General features: G+C 47.1%; 1 protein-coding gene across 3 annotated transcripts; it reads left to right on the forward strand.

The window, feature by feature from the left end:
- Nucleotides 1-266: 266 nt before the first annotated feature.
- LOC307205982 (ceramide kinase-like) lies at nt 267-20,790 on the forward strand. 3 transcript variants are annotated; one of them, XM_079958739.1, is made up of 13 exons: nt 267-418; nt 7,726-7,827; nt 8,678-8,803; nt 9,358-9,486; nt 9,592-9,655; nt 13,211-13,356; nt 13,733-13,807; nt 14,216-14,368; nt 15,250-15,355; nt 15,434-15,516; nt 18,466-18,665; nt 19,833-20,026; nt 20,358-20,790. In XM_079958739.1, exons 1-13 carry the CDS (start codon nt 301-303, stop codon nt 20,446-20,448), a joined length of 1,587 nt encoding a protein of 528 aa, XP_079814865.1. In that variant the 5' UTR covers nt 267-300; the 3' UTR covers nt 20,449-20,790. The 3 variants fall into 3 exon arrangements, with proteins under 3 accessions (XP_079814865.1, XP_079814867.1, XP_079814866.1); XM_079958741.1 differs by lacking the exon at nt 267-418 and adding an exon at nt 2,927-3,924; XM_079958740.1 differs by lacking the exon at nt 267-418 and adding an exon at nt 4,978-5,047.
- The last annotated feature ends 98 nt before the right edge of the window (nt 20,791-20,888 follow it).

Raw genomic sequence — 20,888 nt, forward strand, 5'->3', positions numbered from 1 at the left:
GGGCCATGAAGCCGGGACAGTGCTCTCTGCCCTCCGTGGAAAGCAGCGGCTTTGCCTGTGGCCAGGCGCCCTCGGGAAGAATGGTGCTGGTGAGGGAAGAAGAAACCCGGAACTCCTTCCCGGGGCCCTCTTGCCTTCTTGGGGCCCCGCGGGCGGAGAGACGGTTCCCACGGGCCGGGCTGGGCGGGTTCCCGGGCTCCCCCGCCCCGGGGCGGCGCCCTAGCCGGCCCGCGACAGGTCAAGGCCCAGGCCGGGCGGGCGGGCGGCGCCCCAGAGGAGGGAGAGCGAGCGGAGCGCGCCATGCGGGAGACTTTCCTGCGCTGCCCTCTGCGCACGGCGGCCGGGCGGGTCCTGGTGTCTCTGCCGCCGGGCGGGGAGTTCCTGCTGGGCACGCCGGAGCTGGTGGGCCGGACGAGCGGTGAGTGGCCCTGGGACCCCGGGGGGCATCTAGCGCAACCCCCGGCTTGGGGGCGGGCGCCTTTTTCCAAGCTTGGGGCCGCTTGTCGGGGGTCTTGACTCTTCAGGTTTCCATCAGGGTTTGAGAGGCGCCAGGTCTCTGAAGCAGAGCACACACATTCACCCCCCAATTCGGACACTGGTTTTCTCCCCACAAAGCTACAGGTCCCAGAATTCAGGGGCGCGGGGGGTGCATGTGCTTTAACGAGATGCCTAAGGCTGCGATCTTGTATACACCCTGGAGGGAGTAATCTTCACTGCATTTATGGGATTTACTTCTGAGTAGATTTACACAGGCTTGCTCTATCCAGTGTACTTGCCACTTTGTAAAGGTGAACGTTGGTAGTATTCCATAATTATGGCCTTTCCGGGGACTCTTGTTTGCTTTAAAATCACTTTCAATGCTGAAAACAACCGGTAGGAACTCCACTGTGTGACAGTTGAGTAGAGGGAGGAGCGGTGTCAGATTTACTATAAGCTATACAAGCTATAGCTTGGGGCCCCCAAAAAATGTAAAGGGAAAAACAACTGGATGTACATTTCCAAAATATAATGGCTTTAGATACCTATTAGGTATCCATAAATTACCACATAGCATATATTCAACACAAAAAACAGTGACAATTGTTGTTGACAAAGGACAGCTGGACATCTAAAGGGCCCCATTACCTTCAGGAGCTCCTTAGGGCCACATCAAACCTAAATCCAGCCTTGGGGTGGGGGTGGGGGGTGGTTCTGTAGCCAAAGTCTGGCAGGAACCTTTCCCACTCCTGCCTAGGTTTTGCAGAGAAAAGATGTGACATTGTTGACAAGGCTGCCCCATTTTAGGAACAGAGGAGCCTGCCTTGTATCATGTCAGACTCTTTGTCCATGCAGCCCAGTTGTGCCTCCTCTGACTGGCAGTGGCTCTCTGGGGTCCCATCATTTACTACCTAATCCTGCTTAAACTGCAGGGAAGGAAACCTGGGACCTTCTGCTTGTACTCTGCCCCTGGGCTGCCCTCTCTTCCACCAGCAGACTTTGCTTCTCCCTCTTCCCCCAGCTGCATGGCAATAACTTCAGGGTTTGCCACATGCATATCCCAAAGGATAAGTAACCAGAGATGCTCGTAAGTAGAGGTCCCGCTGTATTCATGTTAACACAGTACTAATTATTTTAATGTTTTATTAAGGGTAATGCTGTTCCATCCTCTGAATGCAGTTAGTCTTGGTTAATATTTGCACTACCTTTCCGGGTAAACAAGACAAATTATCTCTCCACTCTTAGGACCAGAATAGTTTCCTCACTGAGGTTAATCATTTAACACAGGTGGATGTGGAAAGAATGCATGCAGACTTAGAGAATCACTAAAGGAGCACAGGGCCAGAGGTGTGTGTGAGTAACTCCTATTTCCAGGGTTCATGTTGAGAGTGCTGTTTTGTTTTACAGCCAAAGCAGCACGAACCATGCAGGAGACAGGTGTCAGTAGACATGGGGAGGATGGGATAATGTGAAGTTTATAGAAGTACGAAAACAATAAGAAACAAATAGAAAAAAGCAGTAAGGACCCCCAACAGCCCAGTGAGAACTGAGCTCCTTAGTGGCCATGGACTGCAGTCCAACTCGCAAGTGTATATGTGCAAATGTGTGGGAAATCAAGAGGACATTGAATGGAAGAGGTGGAATCCTGAACAGGGAGCACTCCACACACCCCAACATTTTGTTTTAGGTCTCACTCATACTTCCCTTTTTGAAAAGTCTTGTATGAGTGTGTTTGCAATGTGAGAGTGAAAAGCCCTTTTATACTGAGGAGTGAAAATTCATTTCAGTGGGGCTTGAGCAGGAGTAGATCCTGGTGGTTTTGTTTTATAAAGGAGTAAATCTAGTTGTCACCTGCATGCATATTGTATTTCATTGCTTGTTATGTTTGTCAATAGATCCCTTTGTGTGGGATCCCTTTGTGTGCATGCTCTCTGGTGTGACTCTCATGCTTTCTCACAACTATCCTCTAGGGCAGGATAGAAGTAATAATACTGAGAATTTTATAGAGATCATTTTCAGATTTCAAAGTGTGTTTGTTTTATCTGTAATCCTTTCACCAGCCCTGTAAGGCAGGTCAATATTATTCCCACCTTGCAGATATAGAGGTGGCTGAGGCTGTGAAAAGAATGGATTGTCTAAGATCACCCAGTACATTTATTGAAAAGGGTGATAGCTGAATTGGGGAAGCTTTCTAGCTCACATCCTTATCCATTATATCAGTTAATTTTACTCATTTCACAGACTGGGAAAAGAAACTGAGAAAAATTCGGTTTACTTAGTACTATCTAGAGAGTTTGTGTAGCAGATCTTGGTCTATATAAAAAAGTATCTACTATAGCTTATGAACTTTCTCTGCAGATGTAAAGGTTAAAGGTAAAGGTAAAGGGACCCCTGACCATTAGGTCCAGTCGTAGCCAACTCTGGGGTTGAGGCGCTCGTCTCGCTTTATTGGCCGAGGGAGCCAGTGTACAGCTTCCAGGTCATGTGGCCAGCATGACTAAGCCGCTTCTGGCAAACCTGAGCAGCGCACGGAAACGCCGTTTACCTTCCCGCTGGAGCGGTACCTGTTGATCTACTTGCACTTTGAGGTGCTTTCCAACTGCTAGGTGGGCAGGATCAGGGACCGAGGAACAGGAGCTCACCCCGTTTCGGGGAATCAAACCACCAACCTTCTGATCGGCAAGCCCTAGGCTCAGTGGTTTAACCCACAGTGCCACCCGCGTCCCTATGTAAAGATTATTTAGCTTTAATTTTTTTAATGGAGGATAGGGTTATGGACAGCTGTCATGATAGCTGAATACAGTCCCCATGTACAGAGTGTAGCAGGCGGGTAGGCAGCCTTCCCTGTCCTGATGCCCTCTAGTTGTTGTTGGACTACAACTCCCATCATCCTTGACCCTTGGTCAGGCAGAATGGGGCCAACATCTGGAGGATGTCACGTTGGAGGAGAAGGCCACAGTCAAGGGTAAGTTGTTTCTTTCTTGCTCTGCAGTCTGCTTGTGAACTTCCAAGGCTGGGCACTGTTACAGTGCTGGAATAGATCAACCCTTTAGTTTGATCTGTATTATATAGTTGTTATATATTTGGATGGGGAAGATGAATAGAAGGCTTCCAAGAGGTGAAACATCTATCTAAGCCATGTATAAACTGCCTGTTCCTCCTTAGTGGCATTTTGCTTTCAGTCTATGATTCTAAACTAGTTTCAGAATCAGAACAATGCATGCAATTGGAAGCTCTTGCAGAATAAGAAAACATTTTCTATCCTGTGTTGCAATTTTGTTTGTCCTCCGCTTCCCACCTTTGCGGAAGCTTTGCTCTAGGGTGGCTGAAGAACAAGCTGCGGGGTTCACTGCAGGAATTGCAGGGTCAGATTACTGCAGCATGGCTTTCACTAAAGGTCACGCTAGCCTCCAGGCAGGAATTTTTATTCACATCTGAGTGAAACAGGTCAGTTTACTAACATACAAAGGTCATTCAACTCACCTAACAAGGCTTGGAAGTTGGAATAGCTAGTTCCTCTCATTGTTGCTGGTATTCTTGCTATCCAGCAAGAAATCAGGACTGTTGGCATCCTTTGATCTTAACATTTCCCCTGTCCCTCCATTCTTAAGCAAGTGGCATCTGATTAGAAGATTGAACTGAAGAGGAACATTGTTTGTGAAAGAGCCAAGTGAGGTGGAATTGGGGTTAGCTCAGTGCTGCAAGTGATGGGGCCAGGGCTGGTGGCTTCCTGAAGGACCCCTAGATGTTCCCATTGACTCCTATGGGGAAATGAAATGCTGCATATGTCAGCTGTTGCATTGAAGGGACCAGGTCTTCACAGACGGACCTCTTGGAAGTTCTCAGTGACACTGTGTGGTTCCTATGGGCCCCCTCATTCTCTCAACCTGTCCCTGATATTTTGTTAGTCTTGAATCAGTAATAAAGTGCTCCCAGATTTATGTGGGTACTGAATCTCACAAACTTGTATACTGCATTATGACATTTATGATAATCTCACAGTATTTTGGGAGTTACACGTACTTACAGTTCAAAAACACATAATTATGAACAGTGCTTTTTTTTCTAAAAAAAATGTTTAGGGGTACTCTCATTTTCCTACTCATATTGAAATACTGCCCCTCAATGAGGCCAAACTTAGATTCACAAAATGTTTAGGAGTATGCGTACCCCTACATCCCCCCCGAAAAAAGCACTGATTATGAAAGTGAAGTATGAAACATGCATTTCATCTTGTTGGAAAATGGCGTGTGACTAGGCCAAGCTTGGAAATCTGGACAGTTGAGGTCATTAGTGCTTCTTTGTGAGAAGATCATATTATATCTGCGTTAAAGGAGAAGAATACCTGTCTTTTGAGTAATTACCTGCCTAGAGTCTAATGAATAAATATTGGTCCTCTTTTTGGTGCCCTCAGTGAAGCTGAGTGCAAGTCAGCTTACACAACCGTTTGGGTGTGTAGCAGCCATGGGAGTGGGGCTTTGTCTTTCAGCTGCTTCAGTCTGGAATGAGCTAATCATGCACCACAAGGCAGTCATGCAAGGATCTCACTCACAAGAAGGGCATGATGGAGGTAACTCATCTTTTGTCTCTGACATACAGACACATGCCAGTAAAATGAAAGATCAATTTTTATTCATCAAGAATAACAGCCCTCAGTAAGCCAAACCTCCATGAACCTGTAAAATCCTCTTAAAAAGTTACCCGTGCTCGTAGTCACTACTATCACGACTCTCTGAGTGAGTGCTTGCCACGAGTCCTGCAGAGCCAGGCAGGATGGGGCAAGGGTAGCAGGAATCAGAGGAGGAGGATTCAGAGCGGGGTGTGTGGCTGTAGACAGCTTGGGCAGGGATCAGAATGAGGGCCCTATCCCAGAGTTGCCAGATGTCCCAGAAGAGGAGGGAAGTCCACTGGGCCCATCTCTCCTTCGCCTCCAGAGACTCAGCCAGCTAATCAGTAGAGCCATCTGGGTCTGGGTTGGAGGAGGAGTCAGAGGGATGGACGGGAGTCCTATAGCCAGCTTCCCTCCCCCCAGCCCCTTAGAAGTGCTAAGGTGCAGAGTCAATCTTCTTTTCATTTGGCATAAGAACCATGTGAGTGACAGGCTCTGCCTTGCTCCTTTAAAAGTTGAGCAGACAAGGTGTCAGGTGTTGGGTCAACTGTATTCTCGTGTCTGCTAATGTACCCCTGGCCTCAGGGGTGTTCCTAAGAGGTGGCCCACTGTTTGCCCATCTCTGCCCTTGTCTTAGCTGCAGGGCTTCTGCCTGCCAGCTGTTTTGGCTGTCTGGGCCTCTTAGCATTCAGCTCTCTGCTGTTCCTTTTATCAAAAGAAGGAGTGCACTAAGCTGATGCTAGGAAGAGGCAGGCCTTCTTTCTACTACTATGGGGAAAGTGCTGCCGTGGACCTGGACCTGGGTTGACCTGGGTCTGGACCTGGGTTGACCTGAAAGCATGTTGGTTGTGCATGCGCTTCCCTTCCCTTGAGGCTGGTGCAGATGCCCTGGTGCAGAAGTGTAGGAAACTGAGGGAGTGGGTTTGGATGCTTGCCATTATGGGTGAGAGCTGGTGCTCAGAGGATGTGTCCCCTGACCATTCAAATATATGTGGCTTTCTTGGTCACATCAGCTTCCTCTGCAGCAAAGACGTCATCGGTGCCACAACTGGTTATTCTAGTTGACCCCCTAGGGACTGTATAGGGTTTGAAAAGGTCCGGTTTGTTCAGTGCTTCATGGGTCTTTGACCAGAATTTTACTGGCCTGACCAGAGTTTTAAATTTCCTGGCCAGCTGAACTGGGAGCTATTAAAAGCAGGAAAAAAACAAGTGTCTGTGGCCCAATGGCTTGGCAGCTCTCCCTCCTGCTGTTGCTGATTTTTTACCTGCCTTCAAGTGTCAAGGCTGGCCTGAGGCGAAGGACAGGATTTCCTCTACTATTCCAAGTACAGAAGCAGATTGGATTGAGGGTTCAAGGTTATTTCAAAACTTGTGATCAGGGGTGTCAACTTGAATAAAATATTGGGGAGGCCAGGTAAGCCATGTCCCGCATAATAAATCACAAGACGCAGCACACATGCACCGTTTGAATGACAATGCGCATCAACTGGGGGGCTTCAGATATTTTATTGGGGGGGAGGGACCTCACCTTGGCCCCTAGCAGTTGGCTCCTATGCTTGTGATGGGACAGCATCCTCTTTAGGGCAACAGACTGGCATTACTACCACTACTACTACTGTTTTATTTTATGTTCAGTTTCATATATAGAAGGGGGAAAAGGGGGGAGAATACAAAATAGATAAAGTTGCAAAAATTAAAAAAAAATATCCAGGCCTAAAAACAAGAACATATTTCAAACAGAACAAATTGAAGTCATAAAGTTTCAAGTAACACAACTGGGTTTACATTATCTAGAACGTTTTTGCTCCAATAAATTATAAACACACGCCATTTTTTACACACAAAATGTTACCTGGCCAACTGCCTTCTCACCATACACACAATATCCCAGATGTTAATTATCCATTCTCAGTCATTTTCTTCCAATTAGAACAGGCTTCCTCAACCTTGGCCCTCCAGATGTTTTGAGACTACAATTCCCATCAACCCTGACCACTAATCCTGCTAGTTAGGGATCATGGGAGTTGTAGGCCAAAAACATCTGGAGGGTCAAGGTTGAGGAAGCCTGAATTAGAGAACATAGTATATTTCTGTCAGCCATCAATAAATGCTGAGCTAATTCCCCACTGTGTGCCAGTACTGTACCTTTAATATAACTGAGTAACACCCACCTAGTGGATGCAGGGCAGCCTGTATGGCCCACACATCTGTCCTGCAGCTTCTTCTGCCTGAAGGAACATCCTCCTCCTCTCCCTCTGCATGGTTTGTGGATTGGACTCTCAGAGGGAAAGGGCAAATAAATGAGCAGAGATGGTGAGCAGGGGTCCCCAGCATCCAGGAGCCACTATACAGTCCTGGCATTCCTCCTGACAAGGGTGTTCTAACCTCCTCTCCCCCAGTGTGAAGAAGGACAACAAGGACAACTGTGAAGTGCTTTGCAATGGCCAGCCAAGACCCAGGAGAGTAAGTGGGCAGTTGAGTCATACAGCACAGGAATTTTGCATATCTGCAATCAAGAGCCCTTTGCTTGCAGTCTGGTTCTGAAAGAGAGTGAGAGAAGGTGGAGTCAAGGGTTTCTAACCCATCAGCACTTGCTCAGCACCTGCACCCTCTGAATAATGGATCTCCCCTCTCCCCAGGTCAGGGATTCTGCATTCCAGTCCAGGAGATGGTTGCTGTAAGGCTTGGTGCTACCAGGGATGGAGAGGAGGATCCTCCAGAGGCTGAAAGCTGTTTCACAGGTGAGCAGGATAGAACAAAGCAGGAAGCTTCATAGGAACCTGTGTGGGCAGTTTTATGCTACAGAACATGGCATGCAGCCTGAAAAGTCAAATATGAAAGTTACTGTAAATCTTGGGTGGAAGGTCCAAACAGTAGAGCTTACTTCTGGGGGTACAATACCTTTGGTGGCATTTGGAATAAGGTTGGATGGACATCAGTCAGGGATTCTTTATATGGGACATGCTATTTCTGGGGAAGAGCTATTGGACTAAGATGGGCCTTTTGCCACCTTTCCTCCCCTGTGTGCACCCCAAATTGGCTCGCTGGGTTTTAGCACTGTGCTTAGTTCCTCCCCAGATGTCCCACTGCTCTCTTCCTAGTTCCATGGTACAGTAAATTTTATAACTGCTATGAACTCCTGACCACCTGATCATTGATTTAAATTTTAGTCTTTACGGTAGTAAAGGGGAGCGGGGGAGAAAAACTTATATTTCTGCCACATAGAAGAGGGTGGAGCCTTGATTAACCATAGAAATAGAACTTCTTTACTCTAGGCATCTTCCTGGTTCTACTGTTTCCAGTCCTTGACTCTCAGTCCTGTCAGGGAGGAGGATTGAGAGGTAAACTCAATAGCCACCCTCTTTCTTCAGACTGTGAGCAAGAGTTATACAACTATGTATACATATGGAAGTAAATGTATATACTATTTCCAATGAAAAATGTGTAATTAATGCCCCAGGCCATCTCCTGTATGCTCCACACCTTTTAAGGGCTGGGCCACAGGAGGCCTCTCCCTCTTGGCTTCTCAAGATCCCACACCAGCCCTCTTGTCCACCAGTCTTTCTCACTTCCTCTTTCCCCTTCTTCCAGTTTTCTTTGTGCAGCGGGAGAAGCAAGAGTGTTGGCGCCTGGGGGTGCTGGAGTTCACTGCCCCTCCCAAGTCTCAGCTGGCAGTGCGCTGGGTCAATGCCCTACAGAGCTGGATCCATCACCACGGTCAGTTCTCAGGTGGCAGTGGAAAGGGCTGGTAAGGATATTGCTTTCCTTTTGGATGGAAGCCTTCAGAGACAGGCCATGGTTGCCATGACAGAGGAAGGTTGCTCCTGAGAGCAGGGCTTAGTTTTCAAGAGGAGAGAGACAGCAAGGCCCTCCCAGTGTGTGTGTTTGGTGGGGACTGTGGTAAGTAAGTAGCAAGGGAAGGTGGGCTTTCTTCATGAGCTTGAAGGCACTCATGATGGCTATTTCAGCTAGTTCAAGGCTGGACTCTGGTTTGGATTATTACGTTTTGGAGTTTTGACAGTGACTTTAAATCAAGTCTCCACCCCTCTCATGTATGGACACTGAGCAAAATGATAGTTAAACGGGACCCCATGCTCAGAAGCGATGTACCTCTGAATACTACTTTTTGGGGGGTGGGAGGCAACATTGGGGAGGACAGTTTTTTCATGACTTGAATGTGTGCTTCACAGAGGAAGCTGATTGATGCTTGGCTAGATGGGCCTTTGCTCTCATCCAAGAAAGTTCTGATGTTTTTTGTCCCTCTGCTTCAGGAGTTACACGGCCCAAGAGCCTCCTTGTCTTCATCAACCCGGTTGGGGGACGCGGGCGAGCAGTGGAAATCTACCAGGGTCAGGTGGCCCCTCTCTTCACCCTTGCTGGGATCCATGTTCAAGTTCTGGGTAAGTCCCATTTCTCTTGACCATCACTCTCCTGCTTTCTCTGTGACACGGGCCTCTTCCCCATTCCCAGTGACATGACCTCTGACCTTCTCTGCACCTTCCCAGAGACCTGCCATGCCAACGAGGCTCGTGACTACATCCTGCAGCAAGACCTCAGTGACTTTGATGGGTAAGGACTAGCCAGCATCTAGGATGGCCACTTTTGCATCACCAAAAAATAGGACAAAGGAGAACATATATGTTAATTTATACGTATTGATTTAGAAATACTTACAGCTTAAATAGAAATATCAAGGGAAGACTGTGACCTGGTGATCTGTTTGCCTGTTCAATCTGCTATCTAGCTACTAAATGCCCTCCCCATTAGCATTCTTTATATTGCCAGACTTGGAATGGAGAGCTCTTCAAATTGAGGACTTTCCTCTGTAAAAAAGGACATATTGTCACCTTACCTGCATCTATGTTCCCTGCTGTCTTGATGACCCTCAGTATCCTGCTTTGAGACCCCACTAGAAGTCCACCGACATTGTGTGCTCAGATCAATCTAGGGTATAAATTCTATGGAATCCAGAGCAATCTGCTACAAGTGGACACCAGGAGTCCTGCAGAAAAGTGCTTGCATGCCATGTGATGGGTCAGACTGGGCCGTGGCTGTGCTTCTGGGGTGTGTCTGTAGCTGTGGTGGGCCCCAACAGAGGCCCCACAGCAGAAGGGGAGGTCCTGGCCCAGTCGCTGCTGCGGCGCTGAAGAGCAGAGGCCAAACAGCGCACACAACATGACACAACCATGATATTTTTTCAAATATTCTACAAAATATTTCCATTCTTCAAGTTTTTTTCCTATTCTGTTCTTTAATAATCACAGTCTAGCCCTCTCAGCACATTCCATTATTTTCATAAGCCATTCTTCTTTCCAGTTTTGTTCATAGACTATTCTTGCTGCCATCGTAACATACATAAACAAATTAAACAATTCCTTCAGAAGCTCTGATCCAATTAAACCTAACAGAAAGGCCTCAGGTTTATTGGAAATCATCACTTTAAACATTAAAAAAAACTCATTATACTTCATTTCCCAATAACCTTTCGCCTTTCTGCAGGTCCACCACATATGAAAAAAGTTCCACCCAACATTTTACAGTTCCAAAAGGTACTTGATTTACTCTTATACATTTTTGCAATCTTATACGGTGTTAAGTACCATCTATACATCATCTTCATATCATTCTTTTTTAATGTATAATAGACTGTAAATTTTAATTTAACTTTCCAGAGCTTCTCCCAAGTGGCAAATTCTATATTATAGCCCTATTGTATCATAACTATAACACGCACCTGACCATAACACTCACGTAGTTTTTAGAGGAGGAAAACAAGAAAAAAAATATTCTGAATCAAATGTTGTACTAAACTATTTAATAAACAACCAGTATATCAGAATCATATTACAACCATGTAAAGTGAACAGCAGTCAACAGTGGCATTAAGAAACATCATCACTGTCATTAACAAATGAAGAGAGAATTTAGCTGCAGTCTGTGAGATGGGGCTTACCTGTACCTGCCCCTCCCAATATTTTATTGAAGTTGGAAGAGAGAGGGAGGGAAGGAAGAGAGATGGAGAGCTCACATTTGTCCTAGGCAAAGCAGCCAACTCCTATGGGCCTAGGTGCCTTCACCCCCCATTAAATATTTGAGGGAGTCATCCCCCACCCCCCATTGTGGTATGTGAGGTGGGGCTTACCTGGCCGCCCCCAAATATTTTTTGAAGTTAGAAGAGGGAGGGAGGGAGGGAAGGAAGGAAGAGAGAGGGAGAGCTCACATTTGTGCAGCTGCCTTGCCTCGCTGGAACCAGAGCAAAAAAGAGGAGGAGACGCAGGGGCAGGAGCCTTGTAAGCCGCTTTGCTTGAATTTACCAGTGAGGTGCTGGGGGAGGGACCGAAGGGGATGCCCTCTTTGTCCCTCCTTCCGGCTTATTGTAAAGAAAGCAGAGTAAGCGGCTCTCCCTTTCCTTGAATTACAGTCAGCCCATCAGACTATAAAGTCACCTCGCCAAAAAGCCATAGAGCAGGCAGACACGCTGCGTGCCACCTCTTGTTAAAAGAGTGCTGAGCAGAGTGTCAGCAGCTCTTGCCGGCTTCCCAGCGAGCCAGAGGAAGGGAGGTTGCTTTCCTTCTCCTGCCTCGCCGAAAAGCCAGCAAGAGCGGCTCCTCCCGCCTGCATTCGCTCCATAATGCGCACACACATTTCCCTTTATCTTTTTTTTTTGGGGGGGGGAGTGCGTGTTATGGAGCGAAAAATACGGTACTTTAACCATTTTGTCCATTTTGTCCTTTCCATTCCAGAAGTATTCTATACATTTTCAAAATGTAAAATGTAAAATGCGGACTTGACTATGCTACCACTCAGTGGATTTGTAACTGGCTGACTGACTGAACCCAAAGGGTGCTCATCAATGGTTCCTCTTCATCCTGGAGAAGAGTGACTAGTGGGGTGCCACAGGGTTCTGTCTTGGGCCCGGTCTTATTCAACATCTTTATCAACGACTTGGATGATGGACTCAAGGGCATCCTGATCAAATTTGCAGATGACACCAAACTGGGAGGGGTGGCTAACACCCCAGAGGACAGGATCACACTTCAAAACGACCTTGACAGATTAGAGAACTGGGCCAAAACAAACAAGATGAATTTTAACAGGGAGAAATGTAAAGTATTGCACTTGGGCAAAAAAAATGAGAGGCACAAATATAAGATGGGGGACACCTGGCTTGAGAGCAGTACATGTGAAAAGGATCTAGGAGTCTTGGTTGACCACAAACTTGACATGAGCCAACAGTGTGACGCGGCAGCTAAAAAAGCCAATGCAATTCTGGGCTGCATCAGTAGGAGTATAGCATCTAGATCAAAGGAAGTAATAGTGCCACTGTATTCTGCTCTGGTCAGACCTCACCTGGAGTACTGTGTCCAGTTCTGGGCACCACAGTTCAAGAAGGACACTGACAAACTGGAACGTGTCCAGAGGAGGGCAACCAAAATGGTCAAAGGCCTGGGAACGATGCCTTATGAGGAATGGCTAAGGGAGCTGGGCATGTTTAGCCTGGAGAAGAGGAGGTTAAGGGGTGATATGATAGCCATGTTCAAATATATAAAAGGATGTCACATAGAGGAGGGAGAAAGGTTGTTTTCTGCTGCTCCAGAGAAGCGGACACGGAGCAATGGATCCAAACTACAAGAAAGAAGATTCCACCTAAACATTAGGAAGAACTTCCTGACAGTAAGAGCTGTTTGACAGTGGAATTTGCTGCCAAGGAGTGTGGTGGAGTCTCCTTCTTTGGAAGTCTTTAAGCAGAGGCTTGACAACCATATGTCAGGAGTGCTCTGATGGTGTTTCCTGCTTGGCAGGGGGTTGGACTCGATGGCCCTTGTGGTCTCTTCCAACTCTATGATTCTATGAAAATTAACTTCTCATATTTGTCTAACAAATTCATATCAAACTCTGTTCTACAGTAAGAAAACCCATTCACCAAGTCCTTTACAAGTACTTCATTCACTTGGTAATATTTAAAACAGTCAGATACCCATTCCCGAATACAATCTATTTTTTTTTTGTAACTTGATACATTCCCCCCCCCCCCATATTTAATCCCATCATGGACCTTTCCACTTGGGGACCACAAGGGAGGTTCTCTCAGTGCCTAATGTAATCTACCTCATTTCTCCACAGACTGGTGAGTGTGGGGGGCGATGGCACCTTTAATGAGCTAATGCACGCCTTGATTGACCGGACACAGCAAAAAGCCGGGGGATCAGAGAATGACATTGATGCAGAACTCTTGTCCCCAAGGCTTCGTATTGGCATCATACCCGCAGGTGAGTATATAGGCCCTGGGTGCTTGAGAGAAAGAGTGTTTGGGATTGAGGACCTGCAAGGTAGCAAGCACCTGTGGGCACCCAGTGCTTTCAGATGGTCCTCTTAGTGCCTGCCAGGCCACTGTGAGAACAGGATACTTCAATACGACAGGCCTTGGGTCTGATCCAGCAGGCCTCTTATGTTCTTGAGATTTGGCTCTGCTCATCTGAAGATGCAGGAGAAAGTAAGGTGCATTTCCAGGGGGTTTTTTTGCAGCCAGGTAATGTCATAATAACTATTTAAATAATAATAATTTATTATTTGTACCCCGCCCATCTGACTGGGTTGCCCCAGCCAGTCTGGGTAGTAATCTGTTGCTCTCCATTTCTACCTCAGGTTCTACAGACTGCATCTGTTTTGCAACTGTGGGAACAAACGACCCCCTCACCTCTGCTCTGCACATTGTTATAGGTACTGATTTTCCCTTTTCCTACCCATTTATTCCATGGCTCATGGCATTCAACTCTTGAGAGAATGGAGTATTGACATATCTCAGCTGGGAACTTTGCAAATCCTCCCTGGTCTGAGGAACCCCCCACCCCCACTAAAGTAAAAAAGTTGGGAGGCCAACTGATAGATGAGCAGGGTTAGCACAGAAGATAAGGACATCTTTTTGGAGGCCCTTAGCCTTTGCAAATGATACTGTAGATCTTGGCTACTGTGTTCCAGTAATTGCTGAGGATTGCAAACAGAGATCTGTACCTTGGTAAATATAGATGCTACTTCTTTTTCTGATGGAAAATGTGTAGCAGAACACAATACTGGGTGGTGGAACTTATATATAATCTGGAACCTTAGTGGCCTTTTTCTGTTTTCTAGGGGACAGCCAACCTATGGATGTCTGCAGCATTTGGCACAATGGAAAGCTTCTCCGTTATTCAGTCTCACTGGTTGGCTATGGCTTCTATGGTGATGTAGTGAGCACCAGTGAGAAGTACCGTTGGATGGGCCCGATGCGCTACACCTATGCCGGTATGCAGGGGAAGGAACCCACTGTGATAAGCTGAACAGTGATGCCCAACTGTCAGAGGGAGCATGTACAGTGAATATCTGGACCAGCCCACTGAAATCCTCTTTCCTAGGCTTGACATGGCTCTCTGGCTTGGGGCAGGGGACAAGGATAGGCCTGGCCAGCAGTAAGATGAACCTTATTGCCTTATAACCAGGGAATGTGGTACCTTTGAATTACGAGTGAGCGTCTCCGTTTATGAAATAGTGTTAACTGTAAACTTGATGGATAATTTGCATGATGTAAATTTGGCCCCTTTTCTCTTTATAGTTGTACTTACTGGTTTTCCCATAGTAGTTTGCACAGCCTCCTGTTGGCATGAAGAGTGGCAGGAGAACCAATGCCGAGACAAGGAAGCTACCCAGAAGCGGCAGCTTCATAATTTACAGTGGAGAATTGGCCTAGCCAGAGGAGCAGCATGGGAAGGAGGAAGGCGGCCGGAAGTGGCAGCCAGCTAACCTGGTAATCTGCCCCTGGTCCAGATAAGGCAGTGGTGGCAGCACCAGAAGATCTCAGGCTGGCCAGCCAGCACTTCCAGCCTCCTTCCTGTGCTCCTCCTCTTGCCAGACCAACTCTTCCTCCCACTCGGCTGTGGGGGCAGCATGAGGTGGGAAGGCAAGAGGTTCATTTGGGGAGGAGGATGTGGGAGTGAGGGTGGGAGGATTGGTGACAACCAAGGAGCTGGGGGAAGGCAGGGTTGGCAAGCAAAGCAAGCCAGGGCACAGTCCTTGGTATTTCAATAAAAGCTGAGATTGTTAGGGTTATGTATCAGTTATTAGAACCTGCTCTGAAGTGCTGCAGGCTGCCAGTCAATTGAAAACAACTCTCTCCCTGTTCTCTCCAGGAGCCAAGGCACTGCTAAGGAACTGCAGCTATGAAGGCACCGTGGAATTCCAAGTGGCCAGAACGGAGGAGGCAAACCCAAGGGACCAAACACGCTGCCGCTCTGGGTAGGTGGAAGTTTGACAGTTGGCTTTACAATAAAGACAAAGGCTGGGATCAGAAGTGACACCACCCCTCTCTTTCAGGTGTGTGGTCTGTTCAGAGTCTAGCAAACAGTTACCGGCTGGGACAGAGGAAGAAAACCTTTCAGAACCGGAGCAGCACATAGGTGAGAGAACTAGACATTGAAGCTGATACTCAGCTGACTGGCTGGGGCTATATCTGGCTCAGTGCCTTCATATGCTTTCCTGTAAGCTGAAGCTGCTCTAGGGTCTGGGCATAGAAGCCACGTGCCCTAGATCCTACTTTATTTTTAAAATTCAGCTGCACCCTCTTGTACCAGAACCATATATGGGTGTGACATGCAAATGTGAGACAATGATCTGATTATATGCATGAATTCCATAGGATTGAACAGATTAGAAATTCTAACTTTACTGTCACATGTTTTTAAGCAGAATTCAGTACTTCTTTGTCCCCGTCCCCCCATTTTAAATGTATGAACAGCATCTACAGAGGCCTCAGAAACAAGAGAGACATTTGCCCTGATCCAGCACGCTTCCATGAGTGGGCATGTATCATGTGTGAATGTGTATGTTGCCTCTACTGGAACAGGCTCTGTGCATCTCGAGACACATCCATGGCTGCCGCTAGTTGTATGCAACTAGAGCTGGCTTTGGAATTTTCCTGAGAATATCCACTTACCTTTTAAAAATATTTTTAAAAAACAGGTTTCTTCTCCTTATAACTGCAAAGTATATAAAATAATTTACATAGTGCTTTTACATATTCAAGGCACTTCACTTACTCAGGTGTTGCCAGCCTTTTTGGGCTTGTGGGCACATTTGCAAAATAGAGAAACCACACACATACCACTAATAAGCACACACTGCAAACTATTCTATGGGATACCTAATTTTTTTGAAGATGGGGGGGGGGAGACCCTGCAGGTGCCAGGGGTGGCCTATGAACGGTGTGTTCAGGGGCTGCCAGTATATCAGTTGCAGGTGTACAAATGCAAAATATTTATACCCACTTTTTATCCAGAAAGGTTCCTAGAACAGCATCCAGATAAATAAAAAACAGTATACAGTGGTACCTCGGGTTACATACGCTTCAGGTTACATACACTTCAGGTTACAGTCTCTGCTAACCCAGAAATTGTACCTCGGGTTAAGAACTTTGCTTCAGGTTGAGAACAGAAATCGTGCTCCGGCAGCAGCGGGAGGCCCCATTAGCTAAAGTGGTGCTTCAGGTTAACAGTTTCAGGTTAAGAACGGACCTCCGGAATGAATTAAGTACTTAACCCGAGGTAGCACTGTACTAAGCTATGCCAGCTCTTTGCATTTTCAAAGTGCACAAGCAGTGACTGCTCAAGAATTACAAGCTAGAAAGGTGACTGAATATGAAAAATGCAGCACTAGAAAATGTGCACATAAGCATAACTACAACAGTGAGGCTTTCAAGGTAAAAAAAGAGTTGGCTTTGCTGAGTATAGAGTTTTGCATTTTTCCCCTGTTTTGGAATATGCAGACACCAGGTGATGCCCCAAGCCCCATGTCTCGCTGCAGTGGCCAGATCTGATTCAAGAAAGTGTTCTTTTTCATCTTGCATCTGAGCAGAAAGCTTTATCATAGCTACATTTCCCACTTAAGCCAGAAGCTGCGCATGCCCAGGAACTGTCTGCCATGCCAATATTGAAAACCCAAAGCCTTTTTCTCATAAAAGGAATGTCATGGCAAAATGCATATGGCATTCTATCCCTGATTCATATCTCATCTCAACCACAAATTTGTCGGGTGGCCTTAAGCAAGCTGCCATCTCCTGCATTCATGCATCCTACTTACAGCAGGGAAAACTAGTTCTGGCCTACTTTACAAAATTGTAAAAATTACTAAGCTAACGAATGTTTAAAGCACTGTGGATCCTAAAGTACTATAGAGGTGCTATTATTACACACAGAATAATCCTCTAGGGCTGTGTAGCCACCCTGTTAATTTCCAGGCTCAGGTGTCACAGCACTGTGAGGCAAGGAACGGCCAGAGTGAGGAATCAACTCTTTATTGTCAAAAGTACACTTACAATTTAGGGAAAGGCAGGTCTATCAGTCCTACATCTCTCAGCTATTCCTAGGTGTGCACCCAATGAGGCAGTTGGCACAACAGAGAAGCTCCACCCCCAACCTCAGTTTATGGATCTTCCCCACCTGAGCTGCCCATAGGCAGGTGAAGACTCCACCTGCAGGCAACCTGTTTCTGCTTCTCCCTCTTCAATCCTCTCCTGGTGCTGGGAGCCAGTGGAGCAGGAGGAGGAGGTGTGGAAGCCCTGGACTCTACACTAGCCTAACCTCCCTCTCCTCTTGCAACTCTTCTACATTCTCCGTTCCTGCAGCTCCTGCTGCCTCTGCCTCTCTGCCTCCCTCAGATCCCTTCTTCCCAGTCAGTCTCCAACACCCCTTCCTCTGGTGTGTACTCATCAGAATCCAGCCAGTCCCTCACATCAGGATAGACTATATAGACCCTGCACTGGCCACCTCACTTGCAACAACCACTTAGAGGTTTTCTCTACAATCAAGCAGTGTATAAATTTTATGAAACCAAAAACATGTCTTCTATTTCATTGGGAGACCTCAAAAGCAAACCAGTAACTCCCACCCAGATTGTCATCTCCCTGTTCCTGCAAATGCAGTGGCACTGAATTAAACTGGTTTGAGATGCTTGCCTTTGTTTGGGGCAGAATGTGGTAGAGAAACACAGAAGGGAATCCCTAGGTCTGAGCAAAGTTTGCAACCTCAAATAGGAATTAATTGCCTGCTCTAGGCTAATGGGCATTGTTGCTGTCTTTAATCTCCCACCATCAGGATTTACTGAGCCAGGGCTTAGCCCTGGAAATAGCTTTTAAATGCCAGTGCTTGGCTGCAGCACATGGGAAGTTGTATTGAAGGAGGGAGTTCCTCACCTTCACTTCCACATAACAAATTGCTGCTGCCACAGGGCTGTCAGGAGTCTTGCACCCTAGAAAAAACATTTTTCAAACAGGCTGTCCAAGCAGCTGCTTTGTCTCAGCTAAAGCTGCCCAGGATAACCTCTCTCTTCTTCCACCTCCCCCCCCCCCCCAGATGGCGAATGGCAGCAGGTTCAGGGTCGTTTCCTGGCTGTCAACTTGACCTCCATGAGCAGTGCCTGCCCCAAGAGCCCGGAGGGACTCTCCCCCTGTGCTCATCTGGCTGACGGTACAGCAGACCTCATCCTGGTGCAGGAATGCTCAGCACTCTCCTTCTTGCGACACTTGACTCGGCACACCAATGGCTCAGACCAGGTATGGAGAAAGCCTCTGCCTTCCCACATAGCTGGGGGCAGAACCTAAAAGGCCAAGCCTCTTTCTGACAACCGCAATTCTGCCCATGTGGATGCAGTTACAACTATGAAAACTCAAATATGCATGAAACTCAGCACCCTGTACAACAGGCATATATTTATTCCTGCTCCAGAACTGAAGCCCCCTATTTGACTGGAGGTCAACTCTTTATTTTAGAATTTGAACATCTTTTGAGGCAAAGTCTGAAGCCCCTGGTGGAGGGTTGAAGTGGTAGGGGGGTACAGATAGGGGCTTGAACACATTAAACTGGCAGTTGGAAATCCTGTCAGAATATAACTTGAACACAGGAGACTTTTCTAGGCAACTACATTGTCCTGTCTTAAGCAAAATGAGGAGAACTATGCCGTCCGATGCAGGGGACACCTTTCCTTAACAGGCCCTCTGATGATTTCTTTCATCTTGGGCCCCTGGGCCCTCCTCTCTTTAGTTAACAAAGAGCATCCTCCATGCATTTAAATGGTGAGGCCACGGAGGCTTAGAGTGGGGCTCTGCTCTCGTGGCACCACTGCCCAACTTAGGTTGGTAAACACGCAGGACTGGGCCTTTTCCATAGTGGCACAAAGGCTTTGGATCATCTTCATCTGAAAGGTATGCTTGGTCCCTTTCCATCTATTGCTAGGGGATGGTGAAAGCTAGTTTTCTTCTGGGTTTCTAAAAGTGGCTGAATTGTTCTGGTCATGATACTCCTTCTTCTGGTATTTTATTCCACTGCAGTGCCTTGACACGATTGTGTTTTCTTACATATTCTGCATGTAACTTTGGGGGTTCCCAGGTCAAAAGGCAGTATTTTAAATAAGGGGAGGAGCCACAGTTCTCCTTCAGAGCATGTGCTTTTGCATGAAGAGCAGCCGAGGAAATGCAAAAAGCATATTGGGTATTAAGAATTGCAAAATGCCACCTGCCTAAGTTCTTGGACAGGCTACTACTGCTAGTCTGCCTTGGGCTAAAAGGACCACTGCTCTGACAGTAGAATGCAGCTTCATACAGAGCTTTGCTTAAAGCCACAAGTGCTTGAGTTAGAGCTGGAGAGGTTAAGACTCCTCCTGGTAATGCCATGAGCTTCAGAGATCAGAGGGCTTAAAGAAAACCCTTAAATGTGCTTTTCAGTTTGACCTGCCTTTTGTGAGTGTGTACCGGGTCCGGGCTATTCGTTTCACCTCAAAAGTGGAAGACCATAAGGATGGAGAACCAGTTGTACGACGACGCAAGGGGCTGTGTGGGGGGCAGTGTCAGGAAGAACCACCCACCAGCTGCTGGACCTGCGATGGTGAGACCCTGCAACATACCGACATCAGCGTCAGGTAGGTTGTCTGGATAGTTGTGGCAAATATTCTTCTGCTGTACTTCAGGGGCACAGGTGTTAGTAGAGCAATCTACAGACAACACTTAGAAGCTTGTGAAAGAGACTTTAGTGCCACACAGACATAGCCAGAAGTATCAGAGCAACAGCATGTGATCAGAACTGGGACTGGCAGTAAAAAGCTTACTGTGGCCCTTCCACAAAGTGTAGCCTAGTCAAGCACAGGCATGGAAGTTGCCAAAGATGCTTAGGGAACTGGACAGCTGTTATACAGCAGTCTTCCTTCTATCAGGTAGTGCCGCTAATGACTCTCTCTGCCTTTCTCTCCACAGAGTCCATGGGAGGCTCATCCATCTCTTTGCCCGTGGCATCGAACAGGCACCCTGTAGGCTTCCTGCTGATCCCAGAGAGGGTCAAAGCTAAATGACAGCGCAGCCTGTGACTGCTGCTAAGAATCTACAAGGCCATGAACACTGAGGAGCCACTGCCTAAGCATTGTTGGGGAATAAATTCCAGACTGGTATCTCAGGACCTGTGAGTAACAGTGCAGCTCCAGAGAAACTGTAACCAGACGCCGCTGTTCCACATTCAGATTTGCAGAAGTGCCACCTCACACCTGCCATTTTAGGGTGCTGACCCTAGAGAGGAACAGCCCATGGTGCTCTGCCTGCTGTGCAGATACCAAACCCCAGTGTCTTCCTGGTCCTCATCACACTGGAAATCAGTTGGCAGAATAAATGAATATCCAGCTCAGCAGTGCAGAACCTGTGGGCCAAGTTTAATCTGCCAGGCTACTTCCCCCGAACCACCCCTCCCTGCCCATTTGTTCATAGACAGAAGTAGGTTTTGAGCCCCCCCTCAAG

The sequence above is a fragment of the Podarcis cretensis genome (assembly GCF_951804945.1).
Source record: "Podarcis cretensis genome assembly, chromosome: 17".
Lineage (NCBI taxonomy): Eukaryota > Metazoa > Chordata > Lepidosauria > Squamata > Lacertidae > Podarcis > Podarcis cretensis.